Below are 19,950 nucleotides of genomic sequence, written 5' to 3'. Positions count from 1 at the left end.
ACATCCCTCAAGAGATGAGGCATGCTCATGATGCGAGCATGACAGACCACATGAGAATGACAGACCACACTGGCTACCTCTCCATATCTTGTCCCTGAAATATTCCCAGAGGCAATGCCACGTTGGAAATGTATTTTTGACTGTCACCTGTGTCACAGTATCTCTACCCTCTAAAATAATTCCCAGGATTCAGTCAGGTCTCCAGCTCATGCTTTCTAAACTACATCTGTCAAGTCCCAGTCACTAACTCTGAGCATTTTAAATCATCTTTTCCATCGATTTTTTCCTCTGCTTTCAGGAAAACTACGCTTCTCCTCTTTGCATCACAACGACTTTCTTAACATAATTTGGAAAGCAGCAGCAGCCGAGAGAGCAACTGCAGCAGCAGCAGCAGCCGAGAGAGCAACTGCAGCAGCAGCAGCAGCCGAGAGAGCAACTGCAGCAGCAGCAGCAGCCGAGAGAGCAACTGCAGCAGCAGCAGCAGCCGAGAGAGCAACTGCAGCAGCAGCAGCAGCCGAAGAGAGCAACTGCAGCAGCAGCAGCCAAAGAGAGCAACTGCAGCAGCAGCAGCCAAAGAGAGCAACTGCAGCAGCAGCAGCCAAAGAGAGCAACTGCAGCAGCAGCAGCCAAAGAGAGCAACTGCAGCATCAGGCAGCTGCTGGGCTAGGAGAGCAGGTGATATTCCAGCAGCTTTTGTTGTAGGCAACTTCTCACGTGATGGACTGGGAAGTCAGCACGTTTTTTTCCAGAATTAGTTCCCTATTATCAGTGCTGCTAACACAGCTCAGTGCTTCAAAAGATGCAACAAAAGACAAACAAGGACCGAATGAACATTTCAGACTGGAAATGGGCAATAGGCCTAAATGGTTATTGTAGAAGGGCACAATTGTCTGTGCGTATTTAAAAAAAAATCTAAGGGGTCAGAAGGGAATCGTTCTAGTTACTGTTATTCAGAAAAAAAACCAGAAAATTTTGCACAAACAGGAGAGGGCCCTTCCTGAACACAAAGCCCACTGTCCCTTTCTGTGCCCAGTGCTGCAGTTGGCAGGACAGCACCCAACAGGGCAGCCTCCAGCACAGCTGCGCACTGGGAGAGGATGTTATTAAATGCAGTTACCACCAGAAGGTCCTCTCGAGACCGATTCCAGAGCTCCACCTAGCAATAAAACCAGGAACAGCTGCAGCTCCTGTTCTCCCAACACCCGCTCAACGTGCACTCTGGCATCAGCTTCAGAGCTACTGCATGAACAGACCAACACCAACTCTTTCACCTTCTTTTCTCCAAACAGTTATATAAAGACAGAACTTACTCAGGCAGACAAATTTTCACATCAGATATATTCACCAGAAATAACTGACAGTGTTCCAATGATTGGCACACGGACATCACGAGCCGCACGTTCACAATAAATGGTATCTGATTCAGCAAGCTGGATAAAGCTTTCACTGTTCATCACGGATTACAAGCAGGAAACTAAAGGTGTTTCCCTATTTTAAGGATTAATTTTCTTCATTAACATCAGCCCTTGCAATACCTGAAAGGAATTTCTTCCAGCCAAGCAGGCCTGGAACTCAGTCAGTCCCAAACTTCAGATAGAAAAGATACTGCTGCAGATTATAGAGGTGATTATAAAGTTGTACAGATTCTAGATAAGACCAGGTTTTTAAAACATTCTACTGCCTACACGGTTTTAGTTCCACAGGGATATTTCTTTCCTTCTATACCCTTTGCTCATAATCTAGCATAAGGTCATTACTCACTGCCAAGTTACTGCAGTGGATAAAGCCAAAAGAGAGTCCAGGGGCCAAAGCTGCAAAAGTCACTGCTGATTTCAGGCAGTTACTCAGAACAGCCTGACGCTGCGTGAAAAGCCGGACTCTCGAGGTATGAGATGCAGCCTTTTAGAACAGTATGCCAAGCTACGCATCACACCTGGAAAAGAATATAGGTAGTAAAAACCTACAATACTGAATTAATATTGAAAAAGAAAAGAGAAGATGTGATTGGAACTGGAGATGTAAGAGTTGATGAAAAGCACTCACCTTCTCAAACCATTATGCACCTGTCTGTGTTTTGATAACAGCACGCTGCGTTGCATTCCTCGGTGCCTCCTCACCAGCACAAACCAGCCGAGTGATTTAGAAGCTTGCCAAAGGGCTGATGGATCATTAAAATCCATCTAAACCACTCTGCCTTTTGCTGCTTCTTGTAACGTGAGCTTTGCAAGAATGAAAAAGCAAGAGCTCTCCAGTTTTAACACAAAGACACTGACATCAGGAGGGTTCAACCTTCTGCTTTTTGTTTCTGATCACTGCTCGAGCCTTTCTAGTCCCTTTCTAAACAAGCAAACCAAACAAAAAAAAAACCAAAAGAGAAACCAACAAGAAAAACCCACACCAACAAAAACTTCGCTTTCCCAACTACTGATGGTGGAAAAAAATCAAATCAAATCAGAGGACTAGGAAACCTACCCTAGAAAGCGAGGCTGAGAGAACTGCGTTTGTTCAGCCTTCAGAGAAGGCTTAAGGCAGATCTTATTACCATGGAGCAGTACATAGAGGGTGTCCACCAAGAGGATGGAGACTCCCTCTTTACAAGGAGCCAAACAGAAAAGACAAGGGGTAAAGGGTATAAGTTGCTCCTGGGGAGATTCCGACTGGATTCCAGATCAAAATTTTTCACCATGAGAAGACTTAAGCATTAGAATAATCTCCCTAGGGAAGTGGTGGATTCTTGTAATAATTTGAATATAAGCATCAGAGCCACATAAATATATAGTGCTTTTTATGTATTATAGCACCATAACAATTCTCATTGCAACAACTTAAATATTTCTCAAAATGGTCAGGTAAACGACTGCCAAATCTTTATACCAGACTGCCAGATTCGTTAAACATCGCTAAAACCACATTGTACTGTATCTGCCACCACTCTTGGGCCACTCCACTTTCACCTAATACTTGTTCAGTCAGCAATGGTCACTAAAGAAAAGAAAACCACATTAACAATTACATTAAATAAATAAATTCTTACTTATTGAAAGTAATTCTTACTCCCGAGGCCACGCACACAGCAAGGGCAGCCGGCGCCAGGCCGAGCAGGGGACTCTCTGAGGGGCACGGCCCAGGCACCTCAGCCCTGAGCTGGCTCTGGCCAAGGAAGAGCCTGGGCCTCGCTCTCCATCTCTCTGACACCATCTCCATCCCCACAGAAGAGGTGGCACAGGCCTAGAGAGAGCAGGTGCTGCGATATCCAGACCCTAAACGTATCCCCAGCTTAGACTGTATGGAAGGGAAGGAATAACCAGGATGGAGCCACCACTTCGTGGGGCACAGCAGGTTTTAAATATGTAAGAAACAAAGCACCATTTTCACAGGTCAGGCATACAAATGACATAGGAGTCAATAATTTCTAGAAAGTAATCTCATCTCAATATTTTATGATTTAATATCACTGCCAGATATATCAATGAAAGCCTGAGTCCTTTACAAGCGCAAAATACAAATATTTTCACATGCGAACAATAAAGATTTCTCTTGGTAGTGCTCTATCCCCCAGGATCGTGTAATGCATGGCATACAGTGAAGTTAGGTATTGTGAAGCAGCAAGGAAAGAGCAGTAATTGTTGTGATAACTCATCACATTTTCCCCTATAAGACCAATGTCTTTGTAGCTGCAAATACAAACAGAGCAGCAGCTCCAAGAAACGATGCACGCGTGTACTGGCCTCGTCAGGCAGTGAGCTGCATCCTGAAGTAGGAACTTTCCTCATGTACAAGAGAGCTTCATCCCTGTACTGAAGCAAGCCAAAACACACAGAATGGTCTGGTCTTGTCTTCACCATCCTGGACCAACATGTTTTCATAGCAGACAGGGACTGGAACATGCTCTGCACACGGGCCTCCATACAGTCTCCGGTCTCCAGACAGGCATCCGATAGCTGTATTCGCACTGTCCACAGCGACTCACCTACTTCAGCAGGAATTCCTCCTTTGCCTCCCTAACAACTCATCCGGAAAGCTGATGTGGCAGCATGTAAGCACCCATGTATTCTATCAGACAGCTCTCCTAGTAAAGTGTACGGACCACCCCACAAAGTCAGCCGTATCCTGGACTGCATCAGGAACAGGGCCAGCAGGTTGAGGAAGGGGATTCTGCCCCTCTTCTCCACTCTGATGAGACCTCACCTGGAGACCTGCGTTCAGTTCCAGAGTCCTCAGCACAGAAACGACATGGATCTGTTGGAGCGAGTCCAGAGGCCACAAAGATGATCCGAGGGCTGAAGCACCTCCTGTGCGAGGACAGGCTGAGAAATCTAGGCTTGTTCAGCCTGGAGAAGAGAAGGCTTCGAGGAGACCTTAAGCCTTCCAGCACTTAGAGAGGGCCTACAGGAAAGCTGGGGAGCAGCTCTTGGTCAGGGAGGGCAGGAAAAGGACAACGGGTTTTAAGCCGAAAGAGAGGAGATGGAGACAAGATCTTCGGAAGAAATGTTTGCCTGTGAGGGTGGTGAGGCCCTGGCACAGGCTGCGCAGAGAAGTTGCGGCTGCCCCAACCTTAGGGGTATGAAAGGCCAGGCTGGATGGGGTTGGAGCAACCTGATCCAGTGGGAGGTGTCCCTGCCCATGGCAGGGGTGGAACTGGAGGAACTTTAAGGTCCCTTCCAACCCAAACCATTCTATGATTCTATGACAGGTGAAAGGAAACTACCTAGGCCTTCAAAATCAAACACCTTGGGAGACCGTTCCTAGACACTGAGGATTAAGACAGATACAATACTTCACAAGGTAAATAACTCTCATAACAAGCGCAGAAAATGCCACACAGAAAATTCAGCTGCTACTTTAGACAAAGCAGAAGGAGTAACCTCACCATAGCAAGCATCACAATATTCAAAGCTGTCCAACAATCTCTTCTCCATTTCAAAATGCAAACATGTGCAAATAGATATTTGGAAAAAACAAATGAATTTCAGTGGTCTAAGTTCATGAGTCATCCCTAACGGAAGAAGCAAGGATTGCACATGAAGCTTTTGGAAATGCTTTCTAGACTAATTAAATCTCTCCCATGCAGGGTTGTAATAGTTGAGCTTCAGCAATACTGCACAGTTCCAGGCAGAGCGGGAAGAAATCCACACTGCTCTTGAAGAGTCCAAGATGTGGGTGCAGGGTTGGACCAAAGGCTGTCTTTCATCCAGGAGATGATGCTGAAACGCACTGTATTCTGGCACGCCAGCATTACAGATTTTGGCAGGTCTGACAGACCATGCAAGTAACAAGGTAGATCTGGCTACTCTAGGAAGGAAAGGGAAGGGAGATTGATTCATCAAGACAAGCAATTATCTGCTAAAGGAAATCCATGAACGGGCCCCTTGGAGTGAAATTGAAAAGCAAAGTGATTTTGGCGGCAGCTTAGAAGTGCTGTTTAACAGCAGCTGACAAGGACTAACTGCCGCCATTGAACATCAGGGGAGACGAGGAAAAAGGAGAGCTTGGCTAATGTGGGAATCCTGCCAGGAGATAAACATTCATCATCACCTTGTAACATGCAGAGAGGGCTAATTTATAAGAAAAAAAACTCTTGGTGTCTCCTGCTGAGATACATTCTGGTGGATCAGTTGCTGCTTGCTTGGTGGTTGCTGCCAGCTCAAGTTATCCTTGAGCAATCGGTACCTGTGTGAGCAAGAGAAAAAAAAAAAAATCAGAGTAGACCTCCCAGCCCTCCTCAGTGCTTTGCTTTCATCCTCATGACATCAGCTTGGAAAACTGGACATCTTGTGCAACGCTCGGGATCAAGGAGCTCCTTGCAGCACCCATCCAGAACGCGGTGTCTTAGCAGAGCTAACAGTTGTCAGGAAGTGAAAGCAAAAGGAACACCTGCATGCAAGATACCTGGAATGGCCAAGCCAGCATCACCTATTGAAGATGGTCAGCACGGATACAAGTAGTCCCTTTCCAATGCAATAGGATAATGCACACATCTGCTTCCTGTGAGACACTAACCTCTGTGTTCATACCACGATGTTACTACTGTGAACTGCCAAGGCTCGGCTTCAGAATCAGGACAGTTCACACGTGCAAAGGTTCGATCACGACCAGAATGCCATCTAGATAATTTACCAGGCCTAAACTGGAAACAAACTCTATCTTTTCAAGGCACTGACTATCTGTAATGAAAGGTCATTTCCACAAACTCCACCATAAACAGGAATCTTCTTTCCCAGACTAGCTAACCTTGATTTATTTGCTCCTTTCTACAGATTATGTTGCTAAGACTTCCAGTTCCTCTTGTCACTGTTCCAAACGCCCTCCAGCCACTCCATCTTCCTCGAAGCTTAGTGCTAACACTGGATGCTGTACCCAACACACGCTTCATTCCACTATGAGCAGCAGGAGGATTTCTTCATGCATCTCTCAGACAACAAAACAGTAGATATTTAACATTCCACATCAGAACCTTGTCTGCAGAACTGTTGCCTCATCGGGTTTCCCCCATTTTGTGCCTGTGTAGCAAATAATTCCCAGGTAACTGTAAAATTTGCATTTGTTCTTACTGAATGGTAACCTATTTTTCAGCCAAACTGCAGCTTCCTCTGATCTGAGCCGGCACTGGTTTCAGTGGGGTTGAACCAGGCAGCCTCCTGAGTTCCATTATTCTCCAGCCTATTCTCCAGGTGACGTGGACTTCGCTGCATCCAAGAAAGCCCAGTAACTGGTGATCCTTGTAGAGTTTATTAGGCAGTTGCAAATCATTCATAACTAAACTGAACTTCAGGTCAAATGAATATAAAGTTATCTCGGAAAAATGGTGAGACAACTAATCCAGGAACACTCAGCACAGGTGTAAGTTGTCTTGTAAAAATGCCCTCAAGAGAAGGAGGAATCGGGTTCTAGTGTTCAGGCTGATCAAGTCATTCCAAGTTATCCTTAACAGCTGCACTTCTGAACCTGCAGCCTTAAATGAAGATAAAAGTTCTCTGCATCCACCAATATTCTGCCTGGTGTTCAGATCCCATTGGGACCTGTGGCTCCAACTCAGTTCTTCCACAGAACTTCGTGAAGGACACAGGGCTCATGACTAGACACTGAACCACAGCTCTGGATGCTTTGGGTCAGCTCCGTGCTCTACCGTTTATCGTATAGGACACAGGAAGGCTATGGTGACAAAGGGAAAATAAACCTTATTTCTAGCCACAATTCCATCTTTTCTATTTGTTTTTTATGTTCCTCAAAGTTAAAAGGAACAAACTGTGAAGGATCCAGCACAGCAGCTCCTAATATTCCAGCACAAAGACAACTGAAATAACTTTGGGTTATTCACAGCTTTTGAAAGGCAAGGGAGCAAATAAGACACTTTAAATCGTGCCAAAAATTGCTAGAAACACCAGATGGAAAATTGTACTTTTCAGAAAAAAAACCCAATGATGAAGAGAATTCAGCTCTTATTTCTCTTCCGATATTAGACAACATCAATACAAGCATCAATAATTAATACTAACTCTTCTTCTAAAGAATCTTCTTCCAATTCAACATGAGAGATGCCAGCAACCTTTTCAACTTTTTCCAGTCAGAGAACGGGATCAAAGATCGCTTACCCTGCTCAGGGAGCTGCTCTTGGATTTCAGCCGCACTCATTTGATTTTGGTGGAAATCTCTTTCAGAAGACCTTTCAAATCAGAAAGCTTAAGAATTAAAGCAAAAAAAAAAAGAAAGAAGTTTTATTTACATCAAGTAAATCTAACACATTCCAGCAGTTGATTGCACCTTGGGACAAAGGGAAAGGAAAGAACCAACCAAGCAAGCAGTAATAACTACCTTAAAATATCCTACGACAGACATAACCTAGAAAATACTGCACATCATGAGCAACAACGGGCATTAAACCTCGTCTGAATTCCTGCCTCCCGGACTACCCTGCAGACACCACTGTGAAAGCAATAACTGATGGCTTTTTGTATTAGTAGCCACCCTGTGGTGGAAAACGAAGCCGCGTTAATATTGCTTTTCACAGGAAAGGATCAGTGGAGGTTTGCAGAGCATTCACTCCGACACACAGAGCTGCCTTCAAACCTCCCCAATGCCATAAATGAAGTTCACTATTCCTCGGGGCATCCACACCGAGTTAGAAGAAAAGTTTGCCCCACGATCAAGGCTTGTGCCGAGGGCTCAGTTACACCCTCAGACTTGTCTTTAGAGCATCATCTCAGGTGAGACCCAGCGAGACATCCCTGGAGCACCTTTTGCTCTCGAGGGCACTACTGGCTTCAGTATATTTGTCATTAAGCTGAAGTAATAAAGAGACAAAACAGGTAGTAAAGAGGCACAATATAGGCATCACTTTTCAGTAAAGAACAGAGGTTATCGTATTCCCTTTCAGTTTCAAGAGGAGCATCACTAGATACATATTTGGTCACTCACCATTTCCATTTTAGTTTTGAAAGCATGCTATTATTTGATAATCGAAATTATTTGACAGCAATCAAAAGAAGCATTTTGAAGTACATGTGGCCTTTTCACCCTTGGACTTCTAAATAAGTCTTCACACTGAAATAACTCCCCATTTTAGAGAAAAAATATGTAATTCCATCAAGCCCTCAAAAAAATACCCACAATGAAGCTCTTTTCAGTATTACAGTCAAAAAGTATCCTTGTACAATTCTAATAAGGATATTTCCTCTAGTAGATTGGCAGCTTTATATTGCTTCAACACAGGATATTCCTGTGAATCAGACGAGAACCGGTCATTTTAATCATAATTAAAGGTCCTCCTCCCCTGCAATATGTACGGAGCATCCTTTGTTTACTCAGCAGGTGCTGCCTGCAGGCTTGCCACAATGCAGCTGAAATGCCGCTTCATTTTAGGCAGAGGTTAAACAAACAAAAAAAAAAAAATAGGATTAATGACTTAGCGCTTTCAGCCCTAGAAGCCAAACTTGCCAGAACCCGGATTTGAGAAAGCTATACCCTAAGCGTGCAATGCCCCTTCTTCCCATTGGGGTCTCACGGGTGGGTCACACAGCACAACGTCGCAGTTTGAGAAGGTTATTTCCACTTCTATTCCATCAAATAAAGAACGCTGAGAAACACTTCCTCAACGCTAAGCGAGCATCTTTCTGCTTCATTTTCCATCACAAAATGACACTACGTACAGAACAAAAGGTGCAAAGGAACACAATAAAAAAAGCCCCAAACAGGGTCCCGGCAATAGTAACAAAGACTGCACGCGACTCTCGATGATGCTGATTTTCTTGCAGACCACCACCTGCTCTACCAGCCAGAGGCGCACCCCCCGAGAAATCTGAAAGTACCTTTGCATCCAGCTGTCTAAATCGATGCACCATCCTGAAAACAGAAAGAGGACACAGAGGAGCGGACTGAGTCTGGGTATTAGAGAAGCGTCAGCAAGCCCCCTTCCCCTATGCAGAACTTCTTTTGTCAAGCCTATCTGGACCTAAGAGACCTAGTCCTTTTTTCCAGCCCAAGAATGAAGCTCAGGCAGCTACACTTGGAAGCTGTGCAAAGACAGCCCTCTTTGCACTAGTCAGAGGCCGCTTACAGAGCAGTTTGTCTGCAGACACCCCCTGTGGCCACACTGGTCTTTCACCCTTCCAAGGAGGCAGGGCTGCAGGTGCCTCTGAGAAGTCTCAACATCAACACTTGCTTGTGGACAGCGATGTCCACAGCAGGGACAGAGGCCAAGGAGAATCTGGGCTTTCCTTGCCATTCTTACCAGCTCTTCCCTTACGTTTGATTGAGGGAAATACTCAAACTGCTGCAAGCTAGCTGCAAAATTACACCACCACATACCGCGGGCTCCTGTTGCTGTTTTCCAGCTTCGTTTATATTTCTCTTATCCTGCTACTCTGAAAACACTGAGACAGATCCCAAAGATAAACTGTCACAGTCTGGCAGACAATGAAGAGTAGTCCAACTCACGGACCTTCAAATACCATCATTCCAAACAGCATCTTTCCCTCTCCAGAGGTCTTTCCTATTCATGCTATTAAGTAGAGACCTCCATATAGACTGACGCTGTGGGAAAGCTTGAGATTCCAGGTCCAACACCTGGAATTTTCTGCTAACAACATAACGATGCAAAACTCATCAGCTATAGTGTTGCTTTCTACCACGAGACCTCAAAACTACCTCACCTCAAAACCACCTCCTCTGGTAGTAAAGTAGAAAGCCTCAGGTGCAGACAGGTGAAATCCCTTGAGCCAGGCATTTGGAATAGGTGTGTTGAAAACTTCTGCCCAACTACCAGGTGCATTTTATGTCCTTATAACCCTTGCCATATTGCAATTTGCATTTAGCACCCCAATCAACCATTCCTGAGGACAGCCTCCAGCAGGTGATGAAACCCCATCATTTTACACCAAAAATAAAAAGAAAAGGCACATTTATGCTGAGCTTATTTATCTGCCCATTAGTCTGTAAACATTTAGAGTTGCTGAAAACTTGACTTCACTAAAAATACTCAACAGAAAGTAAAGAGAGCGAAGACAAAGGCGGCAGACGTACTCTTCTGACGAGTCATTTGCTTTGGTATTGATTTTGACAAGGTAGTTTTCCTTCATGACAGCTTCCCATGCCAGAATTTCATTGTCCTCATTTTTTGAGCCTGGGAATAGTACGTGAAGACAAACAACAAGAGCAGAGTCAGTTAATTTATCTTTCAAGACATAAATAGGCTGGGTTAATGCTTGCATTCAGAGCATCACAATTCCCTTTTCCACATCTGCATTTGCAGCCCCACTTCCCACCTGTGTGGGATAGCCATGATGTTACTGCATTTGACTGCACACAACCAGCAACCAGAGTTGGTTAATAAAAAAAGAAAACATGAACAAAAAACCCCACACAAGCTCCAAAAAGTCTTTCTGGAATTTTTTGAGTCTTGGTTAACACAAGTGCTTTGTGCAATGGCAGCCCCTAAACAGGCATAAAGCATTCCAAAAGTTCCCATCTAGGTTTAAGCTTTCCATTTGTTTCTACATTAGCCCATATTGGATCATTAGGAATAACACACGTTAAGATCCATGAACTAAAACATTTCAAAATGAAGAAGCGTTGTCTTCTATTAAAGCATCTCCTACTGATGCTGTAAACTACTGTGACACAGAGCAAACCATTTGGAGGCATCAAAGTCCTCCTCCAGGATACTCCTTCTGCATTTCATCCTCTTCCAGTAGGACAGCACAAACCACCTGGGCTTTGATAAAATAAGTCAGCTGAGACAAAAGAAACCCAAAGGTGGGAAACAACTGAAGTCCCATTTCCTACACCCAGTCCTCCTTTGACTTCACCCCACTTCGGTTGTTCCTCCGGACACCAACAGGCATTGAAGCACTCAAATCCAAACCGTTTCCATAAGAGTTAAGTGGGGAAGCCAGGATTTTGCAGTAGTCAATACAGCAAGGTGCTTTGTCCACGTAGTTCTCGGTTCCCATCACCAGCTCAACCGCAACGATATACTGGCTCTAGCTAACTCTTCCATTTGTTTTTAGAACTGCAATATCAACCGGACATCACCTGAGCAGAAATATTTGCCATTAAAGAACCTCTCCAGCAAGGAAGCCAGTGATGTGGGCACTCAAAATTATTTAGCTAGTGCTAAGGAATTTTATACCCCAAAGCAGGCATCTTTCTCCTGAACTAACAACAAATCCAGCCTGTGCTGCGGGGCAACAGTCAAGTTGCTGACAGAAGTGAATACGTCTGACAATTAACTGAACTTCTCCTGTCTCATCTGCTTCTGAATGGCATTTGAAGAGAAAACACTCCCTTCATTGGAGGGGAAAAGCTTGTTAAAACAATTCCTATTGGTGCCCTTTGACAGTAAAGAAGAGGGAAATGGCTAGAGGACGGACTCCAACTCTTTGGCCACTTGGCTGTGCCAGGGACTTTGTTTTCTCTCAGTCACTCCCCAGCAGGCAGAAGAGCCTTGGAGGACAGTTGTGCTCCATTAGGCTGCCCTAAGCCGCTGAGCTGTCTGAGCTGGGAGATCGTAATCAAGGGAGAAAACCAAATGCTGCCCCAGAAGGTGGAGTGGCAAAGCAGAGACTCTTGTACCAACTACCCACACGTTCAGGGCACGCGAGATGAGGGGCCTCTGCCGCTGGGTAGCAGTGCAGGAGGGATGCAATACCAGATGCTGATGACAAACGGGACAGTTTATGGTTCTCATGCAGACTATGAAGATGATTTTCAGCTGCTGCGGGCTCTAGGTTGATTTATTCAGTGCTCTAATACAATAAAAGATCCTTTCCAAAGCCAGGAAGCAGCGCAGGCAGCTGCTGAGGCTGCACCTCAAAGCCTGTGTGCAGCTTTGGGCCCTTCGCTACAAGACAGACATCAAGTCGCTGGAGTGCATCCAGAGAAGAGCAACCGAGCCGGGAAGGGTCTGGAGAACAAGTCTTCTGAGGAGCAGCTCAGGCAACTGAGATTTAGCCTGGAAAAAGGAGGCTGAGGGAAGACCTCATTGCTCCCTACAGCTCCTGAGAGGAGGTTTGTAGTGAGGCGGGTGCTGGTCTCCTCTCCCAAGAGACAGGAGGAGAGGAAACGGCCTCAAGTTGCACCAGGGGAGGTTTGGATTGGATATGAAGAAAGTTACTTTACTGAAAGAGATGTGGACGGGCTGCCCAGAGATGCGGTGGAGTCCCCATCCCCGGAAGGGTTTAAAGAGTGCGCAGACATGGCACTTTGTGACACTGTTTAGTAGGCATGGTGCACTGGGCTGACAGTTGGACTGGATGAGCACAGATCTTTTCCAACCTTAACGACTCTATGATTACTTTTGAAGACTTAATTGACGTACATACATAAGGTAATTCTGCTTTAAAACGGCCTGGACGAGAGAGCACTGGATAACTGTGTGGTACCCATGTGGAGGGTGTTCTTATGGTAGAACACAAAAGCTCTAAACCAGGCCAAAGCCCAGCTGTAGCTCTATCATGGAGTTTGGAGTATAAGTCCCCACATCCCAGAGAGCACACCTTGAGCACTGAAGGAAGTCGAAGGCTGAGAAGCAGCCAGGATCTTTGCTGTGTATCTTATGGATTCCTACGTACAGAGTGGTTTTGCATTTGACGGAGAACGCGAATGAGCTGCTCCTCATTTCCAGTACAGCCACCTCCTCCAAGGTCTGTATTGCCCTCAAACCTTTCCCGAAGCACTAACTCCCTGGTTTAAGCACACCACGCCTTCAAAGAGTTGCAGTGTACCTGCCACTGAGCTGACTTCTAGGCAGTAAGAAATAAACCTACTCACAACAAACAGATGGCTCTTTACACTCTTTTTTACAGCAGCATTTGAAGCATTTCCTCATCACCATGAATATGTAAGCAAAGATGACAAAAGGGAAGGGGATAGTCAGGCGATTGCAGTATTCTTGGACCAAGAAGTAACGCTGGAACTTCCACACCTGGTCGTTGTTCTCTTGTACTGATCCAACAGTGTAACTAACAGGCAAAGAAAGAGAAAAAGGTACAGCGTTAGTTATTCCCCAAAGACCTCCGGCAGAGCCAAGTAACACCGTGTTTCTCTTTATACCACGGCACCTTCCCATAAACTCATCCTGGAGCTGGTCATTTTTACTGATCAGGAGGTTACTGAATTTGTCCCCCTTTTTAGAGAGAAAATTGAAAATGGGAGAAACTAAGGCCCTAGGGAAAAAAACAACAACGAAACTGAAATTACAAATAAACTAGATAAATAGGAACAGGGAGAAAATACTCCATATACCTTCACTACCTTAGCTTTAGGCAATTTTCTTCCAGCCTAGATACAAGAGAACAGCATGTTTCTTTGCAAGACACTCCGCCTCATTAATTCATCAGCTAACTTCTTTCTACACAAAACAAGAAAAAAACCCAAAAATAGAACCCATACAAAAAAATTAAAAGCTCTTGAGAATTCTAGCGGAGGCATTAAGAATGCTCCAGGCACAGATCAAACCTCAACAACTGCATGAACCCACTGAGCAGCAACCATGAGAGCAAACAGCTCACAGACTGCCTGACCTTTCATCGCTGACAGTAACCAGCAGACAGGTGTTTCCAACCCATCTGCGTCAGAATCCTGACAGACTCTTACACACGATAAGCTAAAAACTTCACCTGGTGGAAATTTCAAAAAATAAACACAATCCTGAATTTCAGAAGTATCAAAACATAATATTCATCCTTTTTGACTAATGCAAACCGCACACAAAGTTGGAGTCTCCACTGTTACAACCAATCTATTATTGTAATTACAACACAGAGACACTGATGAGACTGGTGTCTAACAGACATCAGCGTTAAAGATTGATAAATACTACGCACACACGGGTCTCAGGAGAAGCTGTTGCAGATTCATATATTTCTAACAGCATCAAGGAAAAAAAACCAGCTGGGATTGCTCTTTGCTCACCAGGCGTCCTGAGTTCAGTACCATGCAGCACTCCTGCCGAATTATTTAGCTTATTATTAATATGAACAACGCAAAGCTCCAAGAGCATCATAACAGAGCCCATGTTGGGTCCTTCCACAAAATAAGCCGACTAGCAAAAAAATTTTTTTACTGGCATAACCGTATAAATCAGAACATTGACCATCAGACACTGTTAAAGTGTTTTAACAAACTACAGAGGCTTCTAGGGAAGAGCTGGCTTATTACTCTTTATTAACCTGAATTGCTTTCACACTGTTTCAGCAGTAAAAATATCATCTTCTGTCGCCAGGTCCTGCACAAGTTAGGAAAACACTGATAAAATAAATGGAACAGTGGAACACTGTTACAACACTGGAAACAGTGGAACAGTTTGCATTTGACAGAAATATATATATTATTATACGACACTGGAACAGTGTTATTTTACATGGATAAAATAAATAAATGTGCTGCACCCCTCCTAGCACAGTCATGGGGCACTGGAACAGCTGCCCAGGGAGGGGGTCGAGTCACCTTCCCTGGAGGTGCTTAAGGAACGGGTGGATGAAGTGTTTGGGGACATGGTTTAAGGGAGTGTTAGGAATGGTTGGACTCGATGATCCAATGGGTCCTTTCCAATCTGGTGATTCTACAATCTCCAAAAAACACATTTCTGACTTGTCTTTGGAGTCCAGCTCAGCGTAGGAAGAACGGTTCAGAGCAGAACCCAAAGCGGAGGTGCTGTCAGCTCCTCACAGTAGTACAGCTTCTGTCAGGCAAGGAAAAACTGGCGATGGCATTCCAAAAGGAGATTCTCAGAGCAGCCTTCCAGTACTTAAAGGCGGCCTATGGGAAAGCTGGGGAGGGGCTCTTCATCAAGGAGCGCAAGGAGAGGATGAGGGGGGAATGGTTTTAAGCTGAAAACAGGGAGACTGAGATAATCTCAGAAGAAAAGTATTCCTGTGAGGGTGGGGAGGCCCTGGCCCAGGCTGCCCAGAGCAGCGGTGGCTGCCCCATCCCTGGAGGGGTTCCAGGCCAGGCTGGATGGGGCTTGGAGCCCCTGATCCAGTGAGAGGTGTCCCTGCTCATGGCAGGAGGATTGGAACTGGGTGGGCTTTAACCCAAAGCACTCTATGATGCTCTTGAGACAAGCCAGAGGTCCATGGCAGCTCCCGTAAATACGCTTACTGCCAAAGGAAATTCCTGCCAAGCCTGTCACTGGCAAAGTACCATCACCAGAACAGACACAGAAGACGTCAAGCGCTACGGCCAGGCTTTGTAAGTACTTCTGCAATGCTGCAAGGGAGCATAAAGCAGCAAAGAAGCAGGGCGGGGAGGAAGAGCAGAGCCGCAGCACCAATCCAACTGCATTCACAAGTCAAGGGAGGCAGGAGAGCAGCACACTCCAGCAGTCTGGTATGAAGGACTTCCTATTCTTAACCCCACTCTGTGCCCAAGCTTGCAGTGTAAACACCAAAGATTTCTGCAAGAAGCTCAGAAAGCTTTTGCCCAAGGACCACTTATGGTTTGCTCTTGCTGGTCCCAATGCAGCCAATAAATATTTGATGATGTGCACAACAGCAACCACTTTCATTTGGCAAATCAGTGACACAGTCAGCAGTCATCAGCACCAACTTCCAGATGTTCAAATCATCTGCAGGTGTAGCACCTCACAAGGTGCCAGAACAGGCGTCCCGACCGGTAGGACCGCAGACAGATAAACTACCCTATAAAAACAGAGCTTTTTGCAGGACAAAGTCCTTTTGCGTGTCCCAAGGGGATGTGCCCGTGGTATAAGTCAGAATAATAACCAGCAGGTCCACCAGAGCAGTATCACACCCACCATCACCACACAGCAGTTCTAGTTAGCGAAACCATCGTGTGCGCAGTAAGAACTCATTTATTCAGTCTTGCAAGGGCAGTTGTGCAGCAACTCGTTCTCGCTAAGGCCCAGTTATCACCCTGGCGGGAACCACTGGGTTTGCACTAAGCCCACCGTACATAGGATGCTTAGAGAAGTAGTGAAAGGACAGGCATTAATCCATCCCCAGGACATTGTACCAATTTTGATCAGGCCTCCATGAAAATGCTGGATCACCTTGCCTTTGTTCACCTCCCCACACTACCCTCCACTCGAGGGGTCTCTTCTAAGCCGGGAACCCTGTCCAGGAACTACTTCCAGCAATTCCTCGGCAAAAGACACAGGCAGAGTCTAAGGCTTGGCTTCCTGTTGCTTTCCAGGACTTAATTCTCATTCCCAGAGGCATACTGATACAAGTGGGGATCGCTCCCTTATTACATACCCGAACATGGCCACGAGCAGGTTCACAAGGAGGATGTTAGTGGAGAGCATGTAAATGCAGACAAGGGGAATGGTAATCCACTCTGGGAAGCGGGGTTGGTTGTTGGCATCCAGCTCCACGCACAAAGGCTTGGACTCATTCCCAGAAAAGGTGCAGCGGTCAAAGTTGTAGGTGGTACCTCAGAGAACAAGAACAGAGAGCAAACGGTGAGCCCCCTCCTCCTCTCCCTCTCGGGTCCAGCCCCAAGTGCTGCCACCAACCATAACACATGTGGCCTTCTCCTTCCGCACCTCCCCATCAGACATAAAACCTTGCCTTGTCAAGGTTTCAAGGGGTCAACACAGGTCTGAACAACCACCAAAAGGACAGAGCCTGCCACCCACCCAGGAGATGTTCCCACAGAAGATAGTTACCATCAACGTCATCAGGGTACTGGCCAAACATAGCCAGGTAGGGCTCATAGATGACGGATCGAAATATCCACTCCCAGCGGTGCTCGTTCTTCCTCAGGATGCCTTGCCTGGCCACCCCAAAGGCCACCATCCACACAGCAAAGAGGAAGAGGAAGAAGAAGACATCTATCATCTGAAAAAGAACAAGCAAATGCATCAGTGTCCCACGGCATTCCTGTTGCAAGCCACACATTGTCTTCCCCTCCCCCCAATTTGATATTAATAATAGAATAAATAGCAGAAAAGCCTACACAAGTTCACACCATTTTAAGTTTTCAAACCACTGCTCCATAAATTTGCAGTCACCAACACAGACGTGCAAATAATGACCATTGCCAATGAGCGAACTTCAAAAAGGTTTATGCAACCATAAAACCAAGGTGCATTTCAGACATCGTAGAACCGTTTGGGTTGGAAGGGACCTCAAAGTCCACCCAGTTGCACTCCCCTGCCAGGGGCAGGGACACCTCCCACTGGACCAGGGGGCTCAAAAGCCCCATCCAACCTGGCCTGGAACCCCTCCAGGGATGGGGCAGCCACCACTGCTCTGGGCAACCTGGGCCAGAGCCTCCCCACCTGAACAGGAACGCATTTCTTCCTAAGATCACATCTAAGCCTGCCCTCGGGACATTCCCCTGGCACCAGGCAGGCTAAACCCACACAAACTTCAAGACTATTTATTCAACAGCTGTAACTGCAGACCCTGCAGCCATCACCTTCTGAAAATGCCACTCTAGATGGCTTCAAACCAGCATCTATAGACCAGACACCATGGATGAGCTTCATGAATTTCTAGCTCTTAATGCATGGAAAATTGAAGGTAATATCCCAGCTGAGCTTTCCCATTTGTTGCAGAGCCACCTCCACTGAGATCTGCCCCCCCTCTAATCTCAAGCACATTTTTATTAGATTTGCTCAAAAAAACTTGCCCCTTTTGAAGAAGGCCAAACAAGAAAGATGTGCCAGAAACAATTTGCTTCTGTATCATAAGGCTCTGTAGGACCAGGCAATCTCTAGACTTCATCTAGAAGTGGTACGAGCCAAAACAAAGGCTTGCTGGGTAAGACGCAGACCCCGCTGTGACTCCCACGGTCACCACACAGCTGGTTTCTAAATTCAATATATGCCAACCCTTTGCTACGGCACAAGACAACCCAACCACTGCAGAAATGAAGACGGGGAAGACTTCTCCTAAGGACATCTAGCAGTACTCACGTCATGTGCCCTTTGCGCGCCACTCCTCACGTTGAGGGCACTTCACATCTCTTTCCTACGGAGTAGATACGTGTGGGCGTGTGTGCATAGAGCGGGAAGATCAGTTCCAAGTGCCAGGCACAGATTCAAGCAGACACACTCCAGCTCTCCAAAGCTCCTCATCCCCACACCCGCAGCAAGCCGGAGCTGCAGGATATGGAACCCTACTCTCTTCCTGTTACCTTTCCCAGCTTGCTAGCGAACATCCCCTCCAGCTACAAAGCAAAGAATCAGCACAGCTGCTCCACAAGAGGCTCCTCACCACCTGCTTCTCCAGCTCCTTATCTGATGGATGCAGCAGAAGAAAGAAATCCTGCTCCTACCCCATTTATCATCACTTTCTTGTTTGGGAACGCTCACGTGAGCAACAAGAGTGATGGCACACACCACCAAAACATTTGAGACACAGGAGACAAAAGCTACCAGGAAACAAATTTCCTCTTCCCCTCTTCAGCTTGATCTTTACTCTCTCTCTCCCAGCGTGGTGGGCAAGAAAAAGGCTCTGCTCATAACTAGCTCCCACTTAAAACTTAATTAATCCTGTTTAGCACATTTAAGAAAAGGAAAAAACGTGCTGCCATCATCAGGATAGTGGTGATTTTCCCTCTTGAGGAAAAACAAGGCATCACATCATTTATTTAGACTCCCTTGAACAGCTGCAGAATCTTACCATCCTCTGCAGCATAATAATTTTGGGTCCTAGATTCCTGCTAACTGTGAAAATATGGATCAGCCTCAGAGTAAAAACTATGTAGTCCAAACAGAAAATGACTCTCCCAGAATACCAAGAGCTTTCATCAGAAGAGTGAAGCCTGATGGAGACAGTAAAAGAAAAGGAAGAGAAGCATTGGGTAAGGCACGCAGAAGTCGGTTAAAAATACACTGAAATGTGTAGCAGAAAGCGAGCACGTGGGAAACAAAGCAGAGCTACCCAGGATCCTGTGCCCTCTTCCACTCACTCCCACCTGAGGACAGGTGGTAGAACTGTGCCTCCTCTTCCCCTCTAAGACTATTAACAGCAAAGAAGTCTTGTACCTTCAGCTCCTCCCTCAGCCCTCCAAAACCACCACAGCGCAGTGGCCGCTGCTGTGCAGAGGAACAAGTAAGTTACAGCTCATTGAACAACTAAGCTGTAAAAAAACGTGTTTCCATCATTTCTTCATCATGGTTAACTCACCTATTTGTGTAAAACAGCTTGCGTGAGCTAATGGCATTCTCTTAAACTACTGTAGCTACAACTATAGTCCCTTTAAATACAACACACTAAAGCGTAGAGTCCAAATTACTACACTGGACAATCAATAACAGGAGTCAGGGAAAATGCCAAAGAAGTTCTCACTAAAGTATTTGCCATCTGACCCTGCAGCTTTGCCTGCTGCGCTCACGCAGCCCGTCACACAGGCATTGCCATGAAACCTAAGCACGTTTCAAACGTGATCTTTTAAACATGCGCATCCCAGCCTCAGCAGATTTCCAACATCGTCTTCTAAATACGCTCGTGCCAACCTGAGCATTAAGAAGGGCTCTCCTGC

General features: G+C 45.8%; 1 protein-coding gene across 7 annotated transcripts in view; it reads right to left on the bottom strand.

Annotated features, from left to right (window-relative positions):
* Window positions 1-3,048: 3,048 nt before the first annotated feature.
* TRPM8 (transient receptor potential cation channel subfamily M member 8) overlaps window positions 3,049-19,950 on the bottom strand; it is a 72,842-nt gene continuing 55,940 nt past the window's right edge. For 3 of the 7 annotated variants that reach the window (XR_008450515.1, XM_054070551.1, XM_054070553.1), the window contains one exon: window positions 17,163-17,297. Coding sequence is in view for 6 of the 7 variants with exons in the window: in XM_054070551.1 (XP_053926526.1) it covers window positions 17,294-17,297 (4 nt within the window). In the remaining variant the exon portion in view is untranslated. Of the gene's footprint in view, window positions 5,671-7,592; window positions 7,680-9,305; window positions 9,340-10,518; window positions 10,619-13,266; window positions 13,458-16,712; window positions 16,891-17,125; window positions 17,298-19,088; window positions 19,231-19,950 lie in introns of those variants that run through there. The other 4 variants (XM_054070549.1, XM_054070550.1, XM_054070548.1 and 1 more) reach the window with 3 other exon arrangements.

Source organism: Cuculus canorus, chromosome 6 (assembly GCF_017976375.1).
Source record: "Cuculus canorus isolate bCucCan1 chromosome 6, bCucCan1.pri, whole genome shotgun sequence".
NCBI lineage: Eukaryota > Metazoa > Chordata > Aves > Cuculiformes > Cuculidae > Cuculus > Cuculus canorus.
Note: the sequence above shows the minus strand (reverse complement) of the source record. Positions and strands in the feature narration are given on the sequence as shown.